The sequence below is a fragment of the Littorina saxatilis genome, linkage group LG1 (genome assembly GCF_037325665.1).
Source record: "Littorina saxatilis isolate snail1 linkage group LG1, US_GU_Lsax_2.0, whole genome shotgun sequence".
Taxonomy (NCBI): domain Eukaryota; kingdom Metazoa; phylum Mollusca; class Gastropoda; order Littorinimorpha; family Littorinidae; genus Littorina; species Littorina saxatilis.
The window spans coordinates 16,318,937-16,345,195 of NC_090245.1; the positions used below are offsets into that span (position 1 = coordinate 16,318,937).

General features: G+C 40.3%; 1 protein-coding gene and 3 non-coding genes across 4 annotated transcripts in view; 1 reads left to right on the top strand and 3 right to left on the bottom strand.

The window, feature by feature from the left end:
* Positions 1-24,677, top strand: part of LOC138966506 (uncharacterized) — a 26,678-nt gene extending 2,001 nt beyond the window's left edge. The window contains exons 3-11 of the mRNA XM_070338808.1: positions 1-85; positions 1,666-1,920; positions 2,518-2,700; positions 6,290-6,412; positions 7,713-7,910; positions 14,211-14,465; positions 15,308-15,562; positions 21,674-21,934; positions 22,962-24,677. The exon at positions 1-85 is cut by the window's left edge and continues 110 nt beyond it. Of these exons, the coding sequence (XP_070194909.1) occupies positions 1-85; positions 1,666-1,920; positions 2,518-2,700; positions 6,290-6,412; positions 7,713-7,910; positions 14,211-14,465; positions 15,308-15,562; positions 21,674-21,934; positions 22,962-24,046 (2,700 nt within the window). The 3' untranslated portion in view covers positions 24,047-24,677. The remainder of the gene's footprint in view (positions 86-1,665; positions 1,921-2,517; positions 2,701-6,289; positions 6,413-7,712; positions 7,911-14,210; positions 14,466-15,307; positions 15,563-21,673; positions 21,935-22,961) is intronic.
* Positions 8,525-8,596, bottom strand: Trnac-gca (transfer RNA cysteine (anticodon GCA)). Its single transcript has one exon. It is a non-coding gene; the product is annotated as a tRNA-Cys (tRNA).
* Trnac-gca (transfer RNA cysteine (anticodon GCA)) lies at positions 8,975-9,046 on the bottom strand. The gene has a single exon. It is a non-coding gene; the product is annotated as a tRNA-Cys (tRNA).
* On the bottom strand, positions 11,199-11,270 carry Trnac-gca (transfer RNA cysteine (anticodon GCA)). The gene has a single exon. It is a non-coding gene; the product is annotated as a tRNA-Cys (tRNA).
* Positions 24,678-26,259: the final 1,582 nt, after the last annotated feature.

Sequence of the window (26,259 nt, forward strand, 5' to 3'; positions counted from 1 at the left end):
ACTAAGCCTGAGTGGGCTGTTAGCCTCAGCGACAACCTCACTGACGTCATCACAATTACCGTCACACTCCGCCTGAGCGACCCAGGTTTGTATGGAAGGCATGCGCATATTATGTCGTGCTTTTAACAAGAGCTAATTCTGTGTCGTGTTTTTCACATCATGAGCACATGTAGTTTCGTGCCTTTAACGTCAGAACATGTCATGTCGTGCCTTTTACATTTGCGCATGATGTGGTTTACCTTTGACAGAAGTTATATTGCGGAGTTCATGGTGTGTCGTGCCTTTAACAGGAGTACATACACTAATATTGTGTCGTGGATTTAACAGCTAGGAGCTCATGCTGTATCTTGCCTTAAACAGGGGCTCATGTTGTATCTTGCCTTTAACAGGAGTTCCTGTTGCATCGTGCATTTAAAATTTAACAGGAGTGCATGTTGTGTCGTGCCTTTAACAGGAGCACATGGTGTGTCGTGCCTTTAACAGGAGCACATGTTGTGTCGTGCCTTTAACAGGAGCACATGTTGTGTCGTGCCTTTAACAGGAGCACATGTTGTGTCGTGCCTTTAACAGGAGCACATGTTGTGTCGTCCCTTTAACAGGAGCACGCGTTGTGTCGTGCCTTTAACAGGAGCACGCGTTGTGTCGTGCCTTTAACAGGAGCACATGTTGTGTCGTGCCTTTAACAGGAGCACATGTTGTGTCGTGCCTTTAACAGGAGCACGCGTTGTGTCGTGCCTTTAACAGGAGCACATGTTGTGTCGTGCCTTTAACAGGAGCACGCGTTGTGTCGTGCCTTTAAGTTTAACAGGAGCACATGTTGTGTCGTGCCTTTAACAGGAGCACATGTTGTGTCGTGCCTTTAACAGGAGCACATGTTGTGTCGTGCCTTTAACAAGAGTACATATTGTGTCGTGCCTTTACGGCGTGCGGGTCTGTTTTTCCCTTGTACGTGCGCGCGACAGCTGTCGCGGTGTATGAGTGCGACTACACGTGCCCTGGCGTGTGTGTGCGAGTGTGCGAGGGCTGTATTTTGTATATTGATTAGTTGATACATGTATAAATGTGTCTCCAGGAACATGTTTTGTTTTAATCTTGTGTCGATACTATTTAGTTCTGCCTCGTTATTAGCCATTGAGTATAACTGTTTTATCATCATTGCTTCGTTGTTGTTCTTTGGCCATTTACGTTGAATGACTTGTTACACATCGACATTGATAGTTTTATTCTTCTTCTTCTTCGTCGTTCGCTAGATAGTTTTATTTTAAGAACCTTTTCTAATTCCTGTTAACTCGATGTTCTTTAACTATATTTATACATAGATGCATATTGTAAAGCAGTATGCATTGTTAGTGGATCTTCTAGTAGCAGTGTTCAAATGTCGAAGCTGCTTTTCCCAGTTTTACCTAAGAGACCGACTGTATATTGTGTTATGGTATTTGTCAGACTTGATTGTACCAAGTCCCTACACATGTTGTAATGCGCTTAGAGCCAAATATTTTTGTTTTTTGTAAGGGATAGGCGCAATATAAATACACTTTATTATTATTATTATAACGCGTTGTGTCGTGCCTTTAACACGAGTACATATTGTGTCGTGCTTCCTACATGAGTGCATATTGTGTCGTGCCTCTTACATGAGCTCATGTTGTGTGGTGCTTTTAACAGGACTCAGCATGACCCTGAGGGTAGAGGCGAAGGGCGGGGAGGTGGAGACGTGTGGCAAGCTGAACATGACCAAGGCGACCTATTATGACAACCAAACGCTGTCCGGCAAGGTCCACTGCTACAATTACCTGACCAACAGCAAGCCCTACGGCCTCAATCTCTCGCTGTCCGCTACCTTTGAAGACAGCCAGGCAGCTGAGGCAGCCAGCTCGCTGGAGATCTGTGATCTCACGGTGAAAGCCGTCCCGCACACCGGTCAGTGTATAGTACGCTGCACTGTTCACTTTTTACATTTGGTCACTTTTTCCTACTACGTTTGTACGCTACGGCGCTATACTGGCTTGTCAATTCAAGAGATCAGCTACGTTTTCCACGTGAATCATAGTGTGTCAGCGCTTTCAGTCTCGGTCGCGGGGTATCCGCGAAGCCTGGTCTGCCTGACATGCAGAGCGTTCAGTATCCTTCTGTGAGTTTGGCAGATTGATTTAATGTATTCATTTCGCTTCACGTGACTTAATTGTTAAAGACTACCATCTTACTCGTCTAAACCATCTTGTCTCGTTTTCGTAACGAGTTTTTAGTCGTTCTCCCCGCAGCCTCTGTAGTGATCAAATCTTAACACGGCGGCGTGACCATTTCTCCCCCCAACCTTTGTAGTGATCAAATCTTAACACGGCGGCGTGACCATTTCTCCCCCCAACCTTTGTAGTGATCAAATCTTAACACGGTGGCGTGACCATTTCTCCCCCAAACCTCTGTAGGGATCAAATCTTAACACGGTGGCGTGACCATTTCTCCCCCAAGCCTCTGTAGTGATCAAATCATAACACGGCGTGACCATTTCTATTTCAGCGTCCTGCAACTGGCCCCCTCGGATACCACGGCTGAGGCTGGTGACTGACGGCTGGACAGCGTTCTCCATGCGGGACGTTGTGCGCTATGTGTGTGAGGACTCCTTCACTCCGCTCTCCGGTTACGGCAACTCTTCTTGCGGATTTGACTCAGGCTGGTCGCCTCCCTCTCTCGTTTGCACAGGTACGGTACATCATAATCGTTTTCACAAGCATACATTAACACAGACAGATGCATCCACATACGCACTCAAACTTTTACACCTGCCTAAATAGCGGGGTAAAAACGTACAACCCCAAAATACGATTATATTATATATATATATATATATATATATATATATATATCTATTATATGTGGAAGTTCCAGCCCATGAACGCAGAAGATAGGATAGGATGCACGCTGCGATACAGTATTCATCTGTATTTGTTTGTTTCATGGATAGACTGTATGACGATCAAGAGAAAAACAAAGTTTAAGAAAAAAGCAGAAGTAGAATCAGCAGCTACAGCAAGAAGAAGAAGAAGAAGAAGAAGAAGAAGAACCACAGCCTGGGCCAAATGATTTTGGTCCGAAAGAATTTTCCGTATGAAGTTAAGTGTGTTGAGAAATCTAAAAGAGTACAGGAACTTGAGGTTCACTTGGATGATGAAATTCTGTATATTATCAATGTTTACAGTCCCACAACTGTCAATGAAAGAAGATCATTTTATAAGTTTCTCATGAATTATATGAATGAAAAAAACGATGTTAGAAAAATAGTTTGCGGAGATTTTAATTGTGTGTTGGACAATAATTTGGACATTATAAGTGGAGGAAAACATTGTGAAATAGACGTAAACAATTTTAAGAGTTTATTGAATGAACAAGGTTTGAATGATGTATGGCGTTTGTTTCATGCAGAAGATAAAGAGTTTACGTGGTCTCGCAAGACACCTTTTATTGCGAGGAGACTCGATTATATTTTAGCATGTGATGCCGTATTGAACCGTTCTAATAATTGTAAAATACAATCAGTTGCACAAACCGACCACAGAATGGTCATTATGTATTATAATTTAACACTAATAGTAAGAGGTCCTTCTTATTGGAAATTTAAAGACAGTCTTTTGCACGATTCTGAGTTTGTTGACAGAATGAATGTTTTTTTGGAACAATATAGGAATGACCATTCAGAGGCCAACCCCAACGACAAATGGGATTTCTGTAAAATTCAGATAAGGTAATTCTGCATACGATTTAGTAAAAATAAACACAAGCAAAACATTGATAATAAATCTATGTTGCAAAAGCAACTTAACGAAACAGATAAGAAATTGTCAATTGATACAAAAAATCAGGATTTGTTAACACAAAGAGAAAATTTAAAGCACAAACTTGAAATATTCAATATTCAAGAAGCAAAGAGTGCACAAGTAAGATCTCGAGAAAGATTTATTGAAGAGGGTGAGAAAAACACTCGCTACTTCCTGAATCTTGAAAAGATAAGAGCAAACGTTAAGATAATGGACAAATTAATGGATGATTCCGGGAATATGATTACATCACAAGAAGAAATAATGAAAGAGCAAACAAAATGGTACCACGATGTATTTGGAAAAAATATTGATTTTGACGAAAATAAAGCTGAACGTGAAGTTGATGGATTAAATATTCCACAGTTAACACAAGAACAGAAAGTTGACATGGACCGTGAATTTACTATTGACGAAATTGGCAGAGCATTACAGTTATTGAGGAACGGATCATCGCCAGGTTTGGACGGGCTTACAGCTAGTTTCGTGAAGTTTTTTTGGCCGAGCCTAAAGACGATGGTTTTCAATTCTCTACAAACATCCTTTCAAGTCGGTGAGATGTCGACTACACAAAAAAGAGCAGTTATTTCCTTACTCCACAAAGGAAAAGATTTACCACGGGACAGCCTAATTAATTGGAGACCAATTTCGCTAACAAATACTGACTATAAAATATTTGCAAAGTGTTTAGCAATTCGTCTCGCATCTGTCATTACTGATATTATTTCAGAAGATCAAGTCGGTTTTATTAAAGGGAGACAATCAAGCGATGTTATTCGATTGATTGATGACGTAACAGATTTTATGAATCAGAAAAATGAACCAGGCATTTTACTTGCCCTTGACTTTTCACGTGCTTTTGACTCAATTTCCAAAGATTATATGTATTGGGCATTTAGAAAATTTGGTTTCGGTGATAACTTTTTGAATTCCGTAAAAATGTTAACGAATAATACCACAAGTTGCATCAATTACATGGGATGGATCTCTGAGGAATTCGACGTATTAACCGGAATTCGTCAGGGATGTAATTTTTCACCGATGGCCTTTGTCCTTGGCCTTGAACTTTTAGCCATTAAGATACGCAGTGACCCAAATATAAAAGGCTTAAAATTCCCGTCATTTCATTCAAAAACCAATTTGGAATATATTTTAAAATTGGCAATGTATGCAGACGACGTAACAATGTTCCTTAAAGATAAAGACGATCTCCAACAACTACTGTTAATAGTAATGTATTTCAAATTTACATCTGAATGAAAATAAAACAGAGGCAATGTGGCTAGGATCCATGAATAATACTAATAATACTGTAATGGAAACTTATAGAGCGCTTACCTAGAAGCTCTAAGCGCTTTACAATGACATTGCTATACACATGTACAAAACCAAAATACAGCATTAAGACACAACAAGTCGCGTAAGGCGAAAATACAATATTTAGTCAAGTAGCTGCCATTTTTCAGCAAGACCGTATACTCGTAGCATCGTCAGTCCACCGCTCATGGCAAAGGCAGTGAAATTGACAAGAAGAGCGGGGTAGTAGTTGCGCTAAGAAGGATAGCACGCTTTTCTGTACCTCTCTTTGTTTTAACTTTCTGAGCGTGTTTTTAATCCAAACATATCATATCTATATGTTTTTGGAATCAGGAACCGACAAGGAATAAGATGAAAGTGTTTTTAAATTGATTTGGACAATTTAATTTTGATAATAATTTTTATATATTTAATTTTCAGAGCTTGTTTTTAATCCGAATATAACATATTTATATGTTTTTGGAATCAGCAAATGATGGAAAATAAGATGAACGTAAATTGGGATCGTTTTAGAAAAAAATAATTTTTTTTACAATTTTACAGATTTTTAATGACCAAAGTCATTAATGAATTTTTAAGCCACCAAGCTGAAATGCAATATTGAAGTCCGGGCTTCGTCGAAGACTACTTGACCAAAATTTCAACCAATTTGGTTGAAAAATGAGAGCGTGACAGTGCCGCCTCAACTTTCACGAAAAGCCGGATATGACGTCATCAAAGACATTTATCAAAAAAATGAAAAAAACATATGGGGATATCATACCCAGGAACTCTCATGTCAAATTTCATAAAGATCGGTCCAGTAGTTTGGTCTGAATCGCTCTACACGCACGCACACACGCACGCACACACGCACACACACACATACACCACGACCCTCGTTTCGATTCCTCCTCGATGTTAAAACATTCAGTCAACACTTGACTTAATTTAAAAAGAAGAAGAAGAAGAAGAAGCTTGTACGCACTTTTACAAACATAAAAACAGGCAAACTGACTAATAGACCGACGCATGCACATGTAAAACAAGGTAGAAGCTTCTCTGTTGTTTGGCATCGCTCAAAAACCTGCAGTCTTATACTTGTATATATATATATATATATATATTAAAACACTCTTTACAAGGAAGATTTTTTTTAAACGACGGAGCTGAAATTGCAGATGCGGAGGACAGAGTTCAAGAGAGAACGACAACCTACAGCAACAATACGACGGTAGAAGTGATGCTGCGGCTCACTGGTAGTTGCGAGGTCTTCGGTGTCTACATTAACTCTACCGCATATGGTATTATAGCCCTTTGTCTGTCGTGTTGTATTTTTTGTTTTTGTTTTTAGTTTTAGTTTTTTTTTATTTATCTTTCTGTTTTTCTGACATAATCTGCGTGGGCGTGTTGATAGGGGTTTTACTGTGTGGTCATCTCTCTTCATGAGTTAGTAGTATGTATCTCCATCGGTCTCTTTTCTTGTACTACGTTAATAGTTTTTGGTTAGGTTTTGGCATCTGTCTGTCTGGCTTTCTGGTCTGATTTGTGTGGATGTGTTCATCTGAGTTTTACATTGAAGTCATCTCTATTCATGCGTAAGTTTCTCCATCAGTTTCTCTTCCTGTTTGTTCTTTTATTTTATTCTTTGTCTTCTTCTTTTCTGTTTGTTCTTTTCTGTTGTTGTAGTAGTAGTAGTAGTAGTAGTAGTAGTAGTAGTAGTAGTAGTAGTAGTAGTAGTAGTAGTAGTAGTAGTAGTAGTAGTTGTTGTTGTTGTTGTGGTTGTTATGGTTGTTGTGGTTGTTTTGTAGTTGTTTGTTTACTTTCTGAAGACAGCGGAAAGCTTTCAGGTGGATTTTCAGTAACACATAAAGCTTCGTGGTATCAAGAGTATTGGAGCTGGATAGATAGAGAATACTACATGGCTTGCTGTGTCGCACCAGATTTATACGATTTTTTTTTAAATATTGAACTGCGAGCGAAAGCTAGCTGTTCACTATTTGAAAAAGCAACGAGTGTAAATCTGGTACGAAACAGCAAGCCATGTAGTATTCTGTTTATCCTACATACGGTACTTATGTGTATTTTACGGAAAATGTCCTGCAGTCGAGGCAGCTAAATTGAAGACGCTTGTTTTGGAACCTCGATCTCTTCTAAAGCCTCGTGCAATCAATTACGTGAAAGTAAAGAAACGTCACTCTGAAAGTTTTAGTTATAAAAATTCATCGAGGGTAATTAGCGAGCGCAATTTATTTTTCTATAATTACGTTTGTCTCGGTGACTTTGGCATCATAAGCAGTGGAAAAACAGGTCCCTGCCAGACTTGCTTGACATGACCTCATTTACATGATATACACACGTGTGATTTGAACGATTATTATCACACGAGTGTCTCTCTCACGTTTGTAGAATAAATGGAATTCCAAATGCAGTAAGCAGAATTAAGGATGCATCATAAAAGTTTCTCAAGACAGGATTAGCTAGCACTGTACAGAAATGACTTGCCTGAAAAAAACGTTCTTTGTATACACCATAGTTCGTATCTGTACATCGGCAGCTGTGTACAAATTCACTAAAAATGTTCTGTGTTGACTGACGTTACAGTGAACGTCACGATGCGATTACGACAAGGAGCTACGTCGGAGAAGACCTGTGACGTCAGGAGTGACAGCGACACGGGCATGTTCATCTCCTGTCACTACAGACCCGTGGCTTCCCACGTGCTACTGTACATGTCTAATCAACATTATCAACATGTGCACGTGGATCACATCAAGGTGTTCGGAACACCATACACTACGGGTAAGGGGTCATGATCGAGTCTCTCTTGTTGTTGTTGTTGTTGTTGTTGTTGTTGTTGTTGTTGTTGTTGTTGTTGTTGTTGTTGTTGACGACGGCGACGACGATGATGATGATTACGTCGATGGTGAGGATGTGTGTATGCGTGTGTGTGTTTGTGTGTGTGTGCGTGTGTGCGTGCGTGCGTGCGTGCGTGCGTGCGTGAATGTGTGCGTGCGTGCGTACGTGCGTGCGTGTGTGTTTGTGTGTGTGCGTGTGTGTGCGCGCGCGTGCGTGCGTGCGTTCCTGAGCATGTGGGTCGGTGCGTGCGTGAGTGCGTGTGCGCATTATGTGGGCGTGTCAAAAGTCGTCTGCTCTATGTGACAACCTATAACACTGCTTTCCTTCCTCCTGTCATACTACTTTTCTTTGCAACTTCTGTCGTATTTACATATATACATGTGTATGTTTTTTTAAGTGTTCGATTACAATATGATGGTGTGGATAGTCAAAAACAAAACAAACCCGTAGCTATTCACGAACATAAACTAATCATGTAGAATACACAATTAGTTAACGTGACTAATTAATGCAGTAGTCAGTTCAAAGGCAAAAAGCTGATTCCAAGCCAAAAGACAAGGGGACACCCGGGTTCGAACCAGGGACCTCTCGATCTGCAGTCGAATGCTCTACCACTGAGCTATATCCCCTACATATCGATATATAAGGAAAACGCGTGTATTATCTATAACCTACAGAACCCCTGCCTTCTCTGCGTGTGTCTGTATAATTTCCTAACTTCCGTCTCGCTTGCGTGTGTATGTATATATGTTTGTGTGTGTGTGTGTGTGTGTGTGTGTGTGTGTGTGTGTGTGCGTGTGTGTGTCTGTCGTATTTACATATTTGTATGTTTTGTTTAAGTGTTTGATAACAATGTTATTGGTATGGATAGACAAAAACAAAACAACCCAGTAGCTGTTCACCTAACATGAATTAATCATGTACAATACACAATTAGTTACGGTTACATGACTAATTAATACAGTAGTCAATTCAAAGGCAAAAAGCTAAGTCCAAGCCAAAAGACAAGGGGACACCCGGGTTCGAACCAGGGACCTCTCGATCTGCAGTCGAATGCTCTACCACTGAGCTATATCCCCTCCATAACGACATATGCAGAAAACGCGTACATTATCTATAACCGAAAGTAAAGCAAGGGCAGTATTGTGACCCAAACATAATGAACATCGCACGCAAGCTGTTGTAATATTTAGTGTTGTGGTGTTGCGGGAATATTGGATCAGTCGGGTTCGATAGCATTGTTTCAATTTGGTCTTGAGTACTTGAAAGACATAACACAAACAATAGAAGAATGATGACTCTTGAGTTGAGAAAGGGTGGACAGACGTGGTAAAAGCAGTTTAGAAGATTGACTTATTCAACGAAAATGCTCTGTGAGAGAGGAGTTAACTAGCAAAATGTGTCCCATCATTTTGTGTAGCGAACATCTGAGATTGTTGTTGATAACGATAGAGTCATTTGAATTGTGTATTGTGTTCGTGATTGTGTTGCATTTGTTTAAAGTTTATTTGTTTTTAAATGTGTATTGTTGCTGTTATCAAGATTATTATATTTAAGATTGATTTGAGGCGCTTATGTTGTGTATTGTTGCTGTTATTAAGATGAGTATATTTAAGATTGTAAAGCGCTTAGAACTATTTTAGGATTTGCGCCCTATATTTACCCTTCTTCTTATTAAAATGTTACCACCATCACCACCTCCACCTTCACCAACACATGTCATCAACACCATTAAAGCATATGTCTGTGTATGTATGTGTGTGTATGTGTGGGGTGGGTATGTGTGTGTGTGTGGGGTGTGTGTGTGTGTGTGTGCGTGTGTGTGTGTGTGTGTGTGTGTGTGTTGCGGTAAGCAAGTGAATAGTTTCAAGAAGTTTAGTCGGTGGGTTGTCAGTAAAAAATTTCAGATGGAAGTGAATGCACGTAACGTCGTAGTAATAGACCGTGGGTAAAAATAGTGCCTGGCGCATGGCACCCATACATTGCATCATTGTATGCATTGTTGTTATGCATTATGACAAATAGAGATACGGACAAAGTGTAGGTACTGGGATATACATGGGTATAACAGCTTCACTCTTTAATATTGATTACAAGCTTGTGCTTTTGCTGCACAGTTTTTATGGTGCCGTTGACCCCTCCCCCGTACAGAACCACTGCCTTCTCTGTATCTGTGTCTGCATAATTTCCTAACTTCCGTCTCGCGTGCGTGTGTGTGTGTGTGTGTGTGTATGTGTGTGTGTGTGTGTGTGTGTGTGTGTTTGTGTCTGTGTATGTTTTTACAATTAGTCAAGTTTTCACTAAATGTTTTAATAAAGACGGGGAATCGAGACGAGGGTCGTGGTGTATGTGTGTGTGTGTGCGTGCGTGTGTGTGTGTGTGTGTGTGTGTGTGTGTGTGTGTGTGTGTGCGTGTGTGTGTGTGTGTGTGTGCGTGTGTGTGTGTTTGTGTGTGTGTGTGTGTGTGTGGAGCGATAAAAAACCTACTAGACTGATCTTCATAAAACTTGACATCAGAGTTCCTGGGTATGACATCCAAATCGCTTTTTTCATTTTTTCGATAAATGTCTTTGATGACGTCATATCCGGCTTTTAGTGATAGTTGAGGCGGCACTGTCACGCCCTCATTTTTCAACCAAATTGATTGAAATTGAGGTCAAGTAATCTTTGACTCAGACCAGATACGGGATTGCAGTTCAGCTCGGAAGCTTAAAAAAAAGTCAATTAGTAATTTTGCTCTTTAAAGTTTTCATTAAAAACGTTTGTTTATTTACAGATAAAAACATGATTTCATTATATTTCTCATCTTCTCCTGAATTGAAAAAAATATATAGATATGTTATGTTTACTTTAAAAACGCGGTCAGAATTGAATAAACTAGGTTGAGTATAATGATCGTATGCTTCGCCGAGACGAGCGTGACCCGTCTCGGTCTTCACGTATGGTTAGCCGAGACTATCAGAATGTAGTTTCATCGATGAGCGGTTTTTTGGAGATGATCTTTTAGTTTGATGCCAACAGATTGACTAAATGTTTCTATATCGCTTCACGCGACTTGTTTTAAGTTTTCTATTACAATGTAATTGGTGTAGATAGTCAAAACAGAACAATCCAGTAGCTGTGTTTCCCAACATGAATTAATCATGTAGAATACACAATTAGTTACGTTAACATGACTAAATAATGCAGTAGTCATTTCAAAGGCAAAAAGCTGATTCCAAGCCAAAAGACAAGGGGACACCCGGGTTCGAACCAGGGACCTCTCGATCTGCAGTCGAATGCTCTACCACTGAGCTATATCCCCTCCATGAGAAAATGCTAGGAAAAAGCGTTCATTATTTACAAAAGGGAAGCTATGGTATAAGCGGGACAGTATTGTGACCCGAACATGATGAAAATCGCACGCAAGCTGTTGTAATATTTAGTGTTTTGGATGATACCCAAGAAGAAATGGTCACAACGAAGCCTTTGATGACGTCAACACCCATGAACACTGCGGGAGTTTGTTTGGAGTTGTGCCCAGAGTGTGGGAAAAGCTACAAGCACAAAGGGACGTTAGAAGACCACAGATGTTCATGGTTGCGGCAGTGGACCCAGATATAAATGTTCTGTTTGTGAGAAGGCATTTATGAAAGCATGTGATTATGAGTCTCATGTGAATGGGCATTCAAGAGCAAAATCACACAGCTGTCAAGTGTGCAACAGAAAATTTGCACATAGACGCTCTCTTCAGAGGCATGTGTGTAAAGGTGCCGAAAAAGCCTTTGCTTGTACCACATGTGCAAAGTCATTTGCAAAATTGGCGTATCTTCGTCAACATCAACATGTTTCCATTTGTGTTTGAAAACGACATTAAACGGGTAATTTTCACACCTTTCAACAAAAACAAAGTGCTGCATTTTTCATTACATTTAGTCAAGTTTTGACTAAATGTTTTAACATAGAGGGGGAATCGAGACGAGGGTCGTGGTGTATGTGTGTGTGTGTGTCTGTGCCTGTGTGTGTGTAGAGCGATTCAGACCAAATTACTGGACCGATCTTTATGAAATTGTACATGAGAGTTTCTGGGAATGATATCCCCGGACGTATTTTTCATTTTTTCGATAAATACCTTTGATGACGTCATATCCGGCTTTTTGTAAAAGTTGAGGCGGCACTGTCACACCCTCATTTTTCAATCAAATTGATTGAAATTTTGACCAAGCAATCTTCGACGAAGGCCGGACTTCGGTATTGAATTTCAGCTTGGTGGCTTAAAAATTAATTGATGACTTTGGTCATTAAAAATCTGAAAATTGTAAAAAAAAGAATATTTTTTATAAAACGATCCAAATTTACGTTCATCTTATTCTTCATCATTTTCTTGATTCCAAAAACATATAAATATGTTATATTTGGATTAAAAACAAGCTCTGAAAATTAAAAATATAAAAATTATGATCAAAATTAAATTTTCCAAATCAATTTAAAAACACTTTCGTCTTATTCCTTGTCGGTTCCTGATTCCAAAAACATATAGATATATGTTTGGATTAAAAACACGCTCAGAAAGTTAAAACGAAGAGAGGTACAGAAAAACGTGCTATCCTTCTCAGCGCAACTACTACCCCGCTCTTCTTGTCAATTTCACTGCCTTTGCCACGAGCGTTGGACTGACGATGCTACGAGTATACGGTCTTGCTGAAAAATTGCATTGCGTTCAGTTTCATTCTGTGAGTTCGACAGCTTGACTAAATGTTGTATTTTTGCCTTACGCGACTTGTTCAGCTTTCTGTGTTGTGACACACCAACGTCTATATCAACGCCTTTAGAAGATTCACCATTGTCCTTAAAACGATATTTACAATGTAAATCTCGACCGGGATCCTTAATGTGTTTAAGGCCTAAAAAAAATAGGTGTGGTTACGGTAACCCGACCTACCCTATTTTTAGGGGCCGATCCTATAACTTTTTATTACATTTGTCAAAAAAAAAAAAAAAAAAAAAAAACCCAGTGCAAAAAACGCAATGAAAGCGAAAGCGCCTGTGTCGCACACTTATTTCCCTGTCAAGCAGGTTTAATTTGTACACATTAGAAAAAAAAGTTTAAAAAAAAAAAGTGATTGCCTACCTACCTACCCTATTTTTTTTGGCTATGTTACCGTAACCACACCTATTTTTTTTTGTGGCCTAAGTGAAAACCAAATTACAAATACAAAATTATGCGTGCATGATTCGAAGCAGAAACAAAGGGGTGAAATACTTCTGTGACCCCACCTAGGTTGAGTGTACTGGAGTGCAAACAAAGTTTGATGTTTGAATGATGATACAGTGCAGATTATGTTGATATTCAGGCACAGAAAAGCAAAGTTAACTATTCAACCAGATGTCTGTTATTTGATAAACGTACAGCATAGGTTGACATGGTTGCAGCTTGCTCAATAACAGCTAATTTTCCCAAATTCGTATTTATTTATCTTTGGGGGAGTGTACAAAGGCTTATAGGGGGAACGTACTAAGCACAAAAACAGAATCTCGGGGGAGCGTGTCAGATACAAGTCAAAAAAGTGATTTACTTCACGAATAACTCTTTAGTGCTGTTATGGTTGGTAAACAAATTTAGCCTATCGAAACACAATTGAACACAGAATGAATTTATACTAGCTGTACAACCACATGAAGCTTCGTTTGTCCATATTTTATGTTTTAAGTGGAATATTCGTCGGAAAACACAACTTTGATGCACATACTGTTTATTCTCTCTTCAATTGGACGTAAAGTTGGCATTATAAAACAGTCAGGGCTTAGATATAACCTTTGATGAGCAGATGCGACTAAAAAATCAACATCCTAACTTTGTTAAGATACCTTTTATTTCATTTTTCATAGACATACCCGATGAGGCACGTGTGTAAAAGCCTGACAGTATCTGTGATGGTTTACGGGAGGCTTACTGTGCCTTTAACTATAGCATTTACCACCATCACCACCTCCACCTTCACCAACAAATGTCATCAACAGTATTAAAGCATGTGTGTGTGTGTGTGTGTGTGTGTGTGTGTGTGTGTGTGTGTGTGTGTGTGTGTGTGTGTGTGCGCGTGTACGTGTGCGTGTGTGTGTGTGTGTGCGCTTTTGTTTATTTGTTTGTTTGTGCTTTATTGTGTGTGTAAGGCCAATATCGACTCGTGCATGACAAAAACGTGTACTGACCCTAAAATACACTGCTTTTCGATGTAATGCAGAATCTATTTGCATTCCTGAACAGGTTTGGAATGTCTTCAGTCGGACACAGGACCTGAATACAAGGGAAAACTGAATGTGACCGAGAGAGGCTACTCTTGCCAACGGTGGGCAGACAACTCTCCGGGACGCTACACCACTGCAGACGACTTTCCAGACTATACCCTGGAAGACGCTGGTAATTTTTGCCGGAATCCTGCAGACTCGGAGACCGCACCGTGGTGCTTTGTTGATGGTGTTACTGGCGTTACCAAGGATAATTGTGACATCTTTCACTGTGGTATGTACATTAGTTCCTTGATTCGTCTTCCCCTCCCCTCTTAGGCAATAAATAAATAATTAAATACGTAATCTATACATAAATAAATAGATAAATAAATAATACAAGAATAAATAAAAGAAAAAATATATAAAAGAAAAAGAAAAACCATCCTTTAGATTCGGGTAACATGTACGGCCCGAAACAAGTAGGGTCGGTTGGTCGGTAGCTGTCTTTTTTTTAACGTGTTTACCTTTTAATCTGTGTGTGTGTGTGTGTGTGAGAGAGAGAGAGAGAGAGAGAGAGAGAGAGAGAGAGAGAGAGAGAGAGAGAGAGAGAGAGAGAGATTGTGTGTGTGTGTGTGTGTATGTGTGTGTGTGTTTTCAAGGACAGATTGTAAGGACAGGCCTGGCCTTAAATCTTTATCCATGTCATATAAAGTTCAGTTCAGTCCTCTCTCTGTCTGTGTCTCGAACACACCCAATCTCTCTATATATATATATCTGTCTCTATCTCTCTCTCTCTCTTTCTCTCTCTCTCTCTCTCTCTCTCTCTCTCTCTCTCTCTCTCTCTCTCTCTCTCTCTTTCTTTCATTATTTCTCTGTGGCTGTCTCTCTTTTAGTCTGTATCTCTCTGTCTATGTCTCTCTGTGGCTGTGTGTCTCTCTCTTTGTCTGTGTCTCTATCTCTCTGTCTATCACGCTCTATCTGTGTCTGTGTCTCTCTGTATCTCAATATGTGCCAGTCCATCTGTCGGAATCATTTGAAACGGGCACGCGTTCCTCTTAACCATTTTGTTCAAGAGACACAGCACAATCTCGATGCACTGTCCCATTTTATTGTTGATTTGTTTGTCACCCACAGATCAGTTCTGCAAGGTGAGACCAGATGGAACTGGCTACAAAGGGAGCCAGAACGTCGTAAAGAGTGGCACGCAGAATTGTAAGAACTGGTTAGCCTGGGCTGAGGACTATGGCCAGCCGTTCATGCGATCTCTAGAATTTCCTGACATGAAAATGGACCACAGATTCTGCCGAAACCCCGCTGGGTCACAGAGTGTGCCATGGTGCTTTGTTAACAAGAATCTAGACAACGAGCACTGCGATATTCCTTTCTGTCGTAAGTTCTTTTTTCATTTTCTAGTGGGCTTAATGAATTAAAACGTGGCGAGAATCAATGCTAAACGTGTGAAAAAGACTGCTTTAAAAGCACATTCCTTCCGTGTAAGTGATTATGTACTCCACCTTAGATCTGTTTACAAGTGCCACTTAGTGGTAATAGCATTCACCCACTTGGACAATTCAAGTGGTAATAGCATTCACCCACTTGGATAATTCAAGTGGTAATAACATTCACCCACCTGGATAATTCAAGTGGTAATAACATTCACCCACTTGGACAATTCAAGTGGTAATAACATTCATCCATTTGGACAATTCAAGTGGTAATAACATTCATCCATTTGGACAATTCAAGTGGTAATAGCATTCACCCACTTGGACATTTAAAGTGGTAATAACATTCACCCACTTGAACAATTCAAGTGGTAATAACATTTACCCATTTGGACAATTCAAGTGGTAATAGCATTCACCCACTTGGACAATTCAAGTGGTAATAGCATTCACCCACCTGGACAATTCAAGTGATAATAGCATTCATCCACTTGGACAATTCAAGTGATAATAGCATTCACCCACCTGGACAATTCAAGTGGTAATAACATTCATCCACTTCGACATTTTAAGTGGTAATAACATTCACCCACTTGGACATTTCAAGTGGTTATAAGTCAAGTCAAGTCAAGTCAGGTATGTTATTGTTTTGGGCCCAGAGGGCTTTGAAACAAAGATATAACTTTAACAAAAAAAGGTAACACATCAGACAGTTAATATATGTATACAAATTGAGCGGACAAATACAACAATACTATACAACCAAAGTAAATTGGCAATATACATTTCCATACATACAAACAAAAAGAAAAGAAAAATAGGTTTAACAAAATCAGGTAAGAAATCAGACATATAATATGTATACATTAAGAGGACAACGATAATATACAGCTGAAATAAATTGGCAATACCATTATGCCATGCAAACAAAACAAAAGCATGTATTACTTACACATATACATTTCTTTCTTTCTTTATTTGGTGTTTAACGTCGTTTTCAACCACGAAGGGTTATATCGCGACGGGGAAAGGGGGAAGATGGGATAGAGCCACTTGTCAATTGTTTCTTGTTCACAAAAGCACTAATCGAAAATTTGCTCCAGGGGCTTGCAAAGTAGTACAATATATGACCTTACTGGGAGAATGCAAATTTCCAGTACAAAGGACTTAACATTTCTTACATACTGCTTGACTAAAATCTTTACAAAAATTGACTATATTCTATACAAGAAACACTTAACAAGGGTAAAAGGAGAAACAGAATCCGTTAGTCGCCTCTTACGACATGCTGGGGAGCATCGGGTACATTCTTCCCCCTACATTTACATACCAATAAAGAAACTAGAGTGTAACGCTAACATACTAAAATCATAACATGGGCTGCAAATCTTGCTAGCTTTATTAGTTTTATCTTAGATTTACAATTCATTAACTGTTCATATTTTAAACAATTTGGGTGAGATCGGTAATAAGGACTAATTAATATTCTTCTTTCAGACACTATACTTTCGTCGGTACAAATGAACAAATAGTGAAAATCATCACCTAATTCATTTTTATCGCACAAATCACACAATCTTTCATTTCTAGGAGCATTAAAAAATCGGTGCTGATGTATTGGCAACTTATGATTGCTTGTTCTAAATTTTGCTAATTTAACTTGGAATTTCCTAGGCAACCAAAGCAAATACTTTTCCAGACAAAAATCCTTTTTATATATTCTGTATGTAAAACACAAGCTGTTGGCATTCACGTCAGTGTTCCATTCCTGCAGGAATTGATCTCTTAGCCTTTGTTTTACAACGTTTTTAAAACCTGAGACGGCAAGACTCTGAGTTGTCCATAAATATGATAGACCCAACTTATTTAACATAGTATTGACATGCGACAAGCAGGGCAATTTAACGTTTTGTACATGGTACAACCTCAAATGTACTTTTAACATTAAACAAGACATCTTATTCGCACCATCGTTCATTTCTTTCATCAGTTTATACCAATAAACCAGTAACTGACATTGTACCTCAATTCTAATTGAGTAACGACCAAGCATAAGTGGGTGTAGTTTTATATACATCAAGAAGCATTTTTAAAAATCGCAATTGAAACCTTGACAATATGTCTAATGAATCATATCCCCACACCTCACAACCATACAGCAAAATTGGATGTACACACTTCTCAAAAAGATCCAATTGCACATCAATTGGTAAATTTAGTTTTCTACATTTTCGAATTAACGAGAACATTGCACGGTTACCAATCAAACATTGATGTTTCATGGCATTATTAAATTTGTTATTATAATTAAATAGTACACCAAAGTACACATAGTCTCAAACTACTTGGACAGGTACTCCATTGAAGACACAATTTGGGATATTCCGTATTTTCCCCCGCGAAAAAACAACTATTTTTGTCTTTTCAATATTTACGCTTAGTCCCCAGTTTTTACAATAACGATCTAGTCCATCCAGGGCTTTTTGCATTTCTCCAGGTGTTTCGGCGAGTATAGCAGTATCATCAGCATATATTAACAGGAACACGTACATATATAGTCATTAATGTGTTCAACATCTATTTCTTGGGCTCTTTTCAGGGGCAACTCTAGGCTGACATCATATTCAACCAAAACCTGCTTCAGGTCGTTTAAAAATAGTGAGAAAAGAATCGGTGATAAATTTTCTCCCTGAAGAAGCCCGATGTTTGAGGTGAACGCCTCGGAGAATACACTATTCACCTTCACGCACAATTTTGCCTTATCATACATGTCCTTAATTACATTCAATACCTTACCATTACTATTCCGTTGCATCAGCTTCTGCCACAGGAGACTGCGTTGCACAGAATCAAAAGCCTTACCCAGATCAATGAAAGCACAATAACACTTTTTCTTTTGTTGTAAAAATATATCAATAAGGCAATGTAGTGCAAAAATGTGGTCTACAGTAGAGTGGCCTTTTCGGAATCCAGCTTGTTCGTTGCCGATAACAGAATTGTCATCCAGAAATGCATGCAATCTTTTATTTATCACACTTGTAAAAAGTTTTCCAAAACAACTTAGTACACTGATTCCTCTATAATTATCAGGGTCGGCTGTTGAGCCTTTACCTTTAAAGATTGGGCTTATATACCCCACTGTCCAAGCTTTAGGCATTTTCCCAGTATGCAATATCAAGTTAAATAAACGTGTTACAATAGTTAATAGTTTTGGTGAGGAATATTTCAAAAACTCGTTTATAATACCATCGTATCCGCAAGCTTTGTTATTCTTTAAATTGTTTACACATATCATCACCTCCTCCTTTGTAATATCAACACTCAATTGTTCATTCATAAGGTCTATGCCATCAAGCACATCATCTTGTACATCAATCAAGTCGTGGTCAGATACATTACTAAGTTTTTCTAAATGTTTTACAAATATTTCACGGGATAATAGCATTCACCCACCTGGACAATTCAAGTGGTAATAACATTCACCCACTTGGATAATTCAAAAGGTAATAACATTCACCCACTTGGATATTTCAAGTGGTAATAACATTCACCCACTTGGACATTTCAAGTGGTAATAACATTCACCCACTTGGACATTTCAAGTGGTAATAGCATTCACCCAATTGGATATTTCAAGTGGTAATAGCATTCACCCACTTGGATATTTCAAGTGGTAATAACATTCACCCACCTCGATAATTCAAGTGGTAATAGCATTCACCCACTTGGATATTTCAAGTGGTAATAACATTCACCCACCTCGATAATTCAAGTGGTAATAGCATTCACCCACTTGGATATTTCAAGTGGTAATAACATTCACCCACCTGGACATTGCAAGTGGTAATAACAAGTCATTCACCCACTTGGACATTGCAAGTGGTAATAACAAGTCATTCACCCACCTGGACATTGCAAGTGGTAATAACAAGTCATTCACCCACCTGGACATTGCAAGTGGTAATAACAAGTCATTCACCCACTTGGACAATTCAAGTGGTAATAACATTCACCCACTTGGACAATTCAAGTGGTAATAACATTCACCCACTTGGACAATTTAAATGGTAATAACATTCACCCACTTGGTCAATTCAGAGTGGTTATAACATTCATCCACTTGGACAATTCAAGTGGTAATAACATTCACCCACTTGGACAATTCAAGTGTTATAAGCATCCATCCACTTGAACACATTCAAGAATTTGATTTGTTGGTGAACTACACAATGCTAGGCTTCCATTTGAAACTTCGAGGTGATGATCATGGATTGACGCCCGACCAAAGCCGTATTGAAGCAAATTGACACCACATGGAAGTACTAGTATCAATCATAATGTACGTATGTCTATATGCATGCGAAGTCGTGATTTTTAATATGTTAGTTAACAATCCTATGACGGGTTTTAAAACTCATTCCGGAACATTGCATAACATCTGCACAAATACCTTTTATGATCAAAAATGTTCCTCGAAGTAGGCATAAGATCCTGACAGTTTCAAAGCAATCCACCGGGTCGCTGCTGTAATACAGCGCTTTTCAAACGCAGAAACCTTCCGTTTTCGACCGCTCATGCCATCGACACCTGCATCAGTAGGACTGACATAACACAAGAAATACGCAAGATAGGTAAACAGAACAACCTGATTGGGATAGATAATTAATTTGACTTTCTCCTTGTATGTAAAGTTTGCCAAGTTGTGCCTATGTTGAATTATGATGTTGATTTTTTTAACGATTTCCTTGCGTTTTTGTCAGGTCGATTTTGTGGGTACCTTGGCTTTCGCGTGACTCCTGTAAAGTGTGAAGATAGCCCAGTTGGCATGGAAAGTTGAAATGAAATGACACGGGAATGGGTTATTTAGTTGGGGCACGACAGTTGTCGCAATTATGTTGTGGTTGTTGCACAGTTTAGTTACATCCCCCCGCGGGTTAGGGGGAAGAATTTACCCGATGCTCCCCAGCATGATTGTCGTAAGAGGCGACTAACGGATTCTGTTTCTCCTTTTACCCTTGTTTAAGTGTTTCTTGTATAGAATATAGTCAATGTTTGTAAAGATTTTAGTCAAGCAGTATGTAAGAAATGTTTAAGTCCTTTGTACTGGAAACTTGCATTCTCCCAGTAAGGTCATATATTGTACTACGTTGCAAGCCCCTGGAGCAATTGTTTGATTAGTGCTTTTGTGAACAAGAAACAATTATAAAGTGGCTCTATCCCATCCCCCCCTTTCCCCGTCGCGATATAACCTTGAACGGTTGAAAACGACGTTAAACACCAAATAAAGAAAGAAAGAAAAGAAAGTTTAGTTACACCAACATAAAGCCTTTAATTCCACTCAATGCTATATAGTGACAAGCGTCTCACTCTGTTCATAGTCGTACAGTCGAACGTCCGCGTCATGGGGACAGGTTACGCGAAAAGCTATCTAATAAAAGAGAGTCAGGCAAGCGTGTCTGAAAAGGGAATACGCCAACAAATGGCAGTTTGGATTCGCTGATAGAACATTATAAGCTTATGCTTGAGTTTGTTTTGTTTGTTTGTTTGCTTAACGCCCAGCCGACCACGAAGGGCCATCATCAGGGCGGTGCTGCTTTGACATATAACGTGCGCCACACACAAGACAGAAGTCGCAGCACAGGCTTCATGTCTCACCCAGTCACATTATTCTGACACCGGACCAACCAGTCCTAGCACTAACCCCATAATGCCAGACGCCAGGCGGAGCAGCCACTAGATTGCCAATTTTAAAGTCTTAGGTATGACCCGGCCGGGGTTCGAACCCACGACCTCCCGATCACGGGGCGGACGCCTTACCACTAGGCCAACCGTGCCGGTCCTTATGCTTGAGTCTTTCTTTCTTTATTTGGTGTTTAACGTCGTTTTCAACCGTTCAATGTTATATCGCGACGGATTATGCTTGAGTAGGAATCCTGAATGTTATATACTGTAAATATGTCCCGACGCTAAAAATGAATACAGTTTTGTTTAAACCAACAAATGGCAGCTTTTTCGCAGTTTTCTCCATTTACCCTCTTTTCTTCAATGTTTACAGCGAGAAGCGTATCAACCGTGTTCATCCTACAGTCCAACGTTAGCACTATGGGGGCAGCCTACGAGAACAGCTCTGTCATCAAGGAGTGTCACGCGGGGGGAGAAGTCTGGCATCTTGCCGCCAAGACACTGGCCGAGCTGGTCAACAAAGCGTGTCAGGGATGGACGGAGGATCTCAACCTGACCGCCCTCTGTCGCTCCACGCCACGACCTGACCCGACCAATGACGTCACCATCTGGACACGCTTCGTCGTTTACTGCGGTCAGTGTCACAATCACTGACTATTTCCTCACAGCGAAACCTTTGTTTGAAGCCTCAAATTAAGTACACGAAGCTTTAGCATTTTGTTTGTTTGTTTGCTTAACGCCCAGCCGACCACGAAGGGCCATATCAGGGCGGTGCTGCTTTGACATTTAACGTGCGCCACACACAAGACAGAAGTCGCAGCACAGGCTTCATGTCTCACCCAGTCACATTATTCTGACACCGGACCAACCAGTCCTAGCACTAACCCCATAATGCCAGACGCCAGGCGGAGCAGCCACTAGATTGCCAATTTTAACGTCTTAGGTATGACCCGGCCGGGGTTCGAACCCACGACCTCCCGATCACGGGGCGGACGCCTTACCACTAGGCCAACCGTGCCGGTCTAAGCTTTAGCATTGAATTGTCGGTAACAGGACTTCGCGAAGTCGACTTCGGACTCAATTTAAGACCGCCTTTACGACCCTTCATTTAAACACTCCCTCTGATTTTTTCAGACATTGTCGTTAGAGTGTCAGTACGTATACCTTCTCTACCGCTTCAAGACTCCTCCTATCTTTAGACCATAGTTGTTTTCTCTCTCGGATTGTCCGGGATCTTGTAATAGATCTAGAGGTACCACTGCATAAGTCTTTGTGTACAGGGAGGTGGTCACTCACATCAACTCGAGTCAACTCTTTATTTCAGAAACATATAAACCAATTGATTTGGGTATATTAAAAAGGACGAACATTTCTTTTTCCAAACTCGAAAACCTAATAAGACGAACAAATAAATGATGGTGACGATGGTGATGGTGATGATGATGTTGTGGATGATGATGATGATGATGATGATGATGATGATGATGATGATACTACTGGTGCTACTGCTGCAGCTCAGCTCAGCTCAGCTCAGTGATGATGATGATGATGATGATGATGATGATGATGATGATGATGATGATGAAGATGATGACAACGACGACAACGACGATGATAATGATGATGACCTGTCTACTACAACCATGTTCTGGCTTTTTCAGACGGGAACGAGGCAGTGACTTCAACAATGGCAACAGAACCAAGTTCCAGTTCTCCAACGACATTACAATCAACACAGACAACCACACAAACTACAACATCACCAGAACCACCAGAACCAACACAGCAAACGACAACATCACCACAACCAACGCAGCAAACTACAACATCACCAGAACCAACACAGCAAACTACAACATCACCACAACCAACACAGCAAACAACAACATCACCACAATTAACACTGCAAACTACAACATCACCACAACCAACACTGCAAACTACAATATCACCACAACCAACACAACACACAACAACATCACCACAACCAACACTGCAGACAACAACATCACCAGAACCAACACAGCAAACTACAACATCACCACAACCAACACAGCAAACTACAACATCACCAGAACCAACACAGCAAACAACATCACCACAACCAACACTGCAGACTACAACATCACCACAACTAACACAGCAAACTACAACATCACCAAAGCAAAGGACAACATCACCACAACCAACACAGCAAAGGACAACATCACCACAACCAACACAGCAAACGACAACATCACCACAACCAACACAGCAAACTACAACATCACCACAACCAACACAGCAAACGATAACATCACCACAACTAACACAGCAAACTACAACATCGCCAGAACCAACACAGCGAACTACAACATCACCTCAAACAACACTGCAGACTTTAACAGCTCGACCATCCCCTAAACGACTGTGCCCGCAGTCCTGCAACTGTAAGTTAGTCCAGAAAAAAATCTACAACAGCAACAACAACAATGACAATGACCAGCTGATCAAGCAGCTGACCAGCTCCATCCAACGAGAACTGACGGTCAGCAAACAAAACCTGTCGCGGACAGTGCGCAGGAAAACCAGCGCTCAGGACAACAGACCCTCAGCGGTGACCATTGGGTCCGTTGGGGTCCTAATTCTGGTCAGTGCTTTTCTGCTCATCGCGGTCAGTGACATCGTGGCTGCCTTCTGCAAAACCGCTGAGGCTGGCAACTCTGGTGATACAGTGGACAACGGTGTGGGTGCTGAAACGAAGTGATGTGACAGCGCAGTCTTGTCTGTGTGGTTGGCTTGTTGGCGAGATGGTTGTTTCTTGCTCCCGCTCTCAGTTCTTCGATCGTTCCCTCTCTGGCTTAGTCAATCAGTTACACTCTACCTCTCTTTATTGGTGATTCTCTCTTTTTTGGACTCTCTCTCTCTCTCTCTCTCTCTCTCTCTCTCCCTCTCAATGAGGACATTTTTTTTTAAACAAGTAAATAATTCTTTGATATAATATTAAATCATTGCTTGATATTCATAATGCATATTGAAATGTCTTTTTAATTGTTGGATATGTTAATTATGTAAATTGTATTGTAGTTAACTGAACTTCTATTTCTTCTTGTTATTAATCGAGTTACCCTCAATGGGCGAGGGACGGATGAAAAAAAGCATGTTTACATTGCTTATTCTGTTACCCTCGAAAAATAAAGTTCAATTCAATTCTATTCAGCTCTCTCTCTCTCTCTCTCTCTCTCTCTCTCTCTCTCTCTCTCTCTCTCTCTCTCTCTCTCTCTGTCTGACAGTCTATGTCTCTCTCTCTGTCTCTCTCTGTCTGATAGTCTGTGTCTCTGCCTATGTCTCTGTCTCTCTCCCTCTCTCTCTCTGTCTGTCTGACAGTCTATGTCTCTCTCGCTCTCTTTCTCTCTCTGTCTGTCTGTCTGATAGTCTGTGTCTCTCCCTCTCTCTCTCTGTCTAGCTGTCTGATAGTCTCTCTCTCTGTCTCTCTGTCTGATAGTCTGTGTCTCTCCCTCTCCCTCTCTCTCCCCCCCACCCACCCCCCCCCCCCAAAAAAAAAAAAAGAAGAAAAAACCCATTGCCTGCCCTTCTGTCGTGATCAAGGTGACTCATGTTGATGTTGTCATACGAAGTGTTTGCCTTACCTAACCTTATATTCTTCAATCTTGTGTTTTAAATTGTAACTGTTCATGTATTTATTTATTAATTTTTGCCAAAAGGACTGAACATTTTAAGATTTGTGCAGATCTGCCTTTGCTGAAAACCACGATTGAGTGAGATGTGAAGAAGGAGCTATACTTTTAGCAATATTCTGTGCAAGCATGCGTGTCCTATGCTTCGTGCATTCCCGCGAGCATGCCACTGCATGTGTGTGTGTGTGTGTGTGTGTGTGTGTGTGTGTGTGTGTGTGTGTGTGTGTGTGTGCGCGCGCGCGTGTGTGTGTGTGTGTGTGTGTGTGTGTGTGTGTGTGTGTGTGTGTGTGTGTAAGGGGGTGGAGCGGTGCATACATGATATGTGCACGCAAATATGCATTTACATGCGTAGAGCAAAGTTGTTTCATTTGCCACTGTTCTTTCGACAACAGTCGTATCAGTTAAATTATTGTAAAATAAAATCATCCATGCCAACGCTGTGATAAATATATTATCACGAAGTAAATAAAATGCTTTACCACACAATTTAAATAGTTGGTGCGTTGTGGAGTTTACATATATTTTTTGGTTTGCCCTTTTTCCTTTGACCGCGCACTCAATATATTATATATATGCATATATGAATCCGAAATAATATGGACTCTGGTTGCTTCTTATTGAACGAATCATGTCATAGCGAACTCTGTTATAATTCAATTCACTTATGATTATTAATGAACAGACTTTTTGTTACCATTGACAACCTGTTTACTGCGTCTCCTGATCTTCTGTGCGTTAAAGACAACCTCAGCTGCAGTACTTAGCCTACTTGTACAAGTTGCCAAACAGCATTCAACTTATAATTCAGAGAACATGTAGGGGAAGGGCTCCTAATATGGACCGGCTCCAAATATGGACCACCTCCTATAATGTTCAACAAAGAAGGGATCCATGGTCACCGCACAGCGAGGACAGCAAGTCGTCACCCGCAACAGCAAATGTCTCCATTGCCTCCAGGACCATGGCAGGAAGTCTCTGCAGATTTTGGACATCTCCCAAACGGGAAGCATCTTCTCGTCGTGACCGACGAATATTCCCGGTACCCAGTAGTTGTCATCAACTCAACCGCCGCCCGCACAGTGATTCCGCATCTCGACAAAATCTTTGCCGAATTTGGTATACCAGTCCTCCTGAAAACTGACAACGGGCCTCCATTCAATAGTCACGAATTTGCAGCGTACGCCACAAACACAGGTTTCAAACACAGGAAGATCACCCCATTGTGGCCACGGGGAAACGCCGAGACTGAGAGGTTCATGAGGACAATCAAGAAAACCATCAA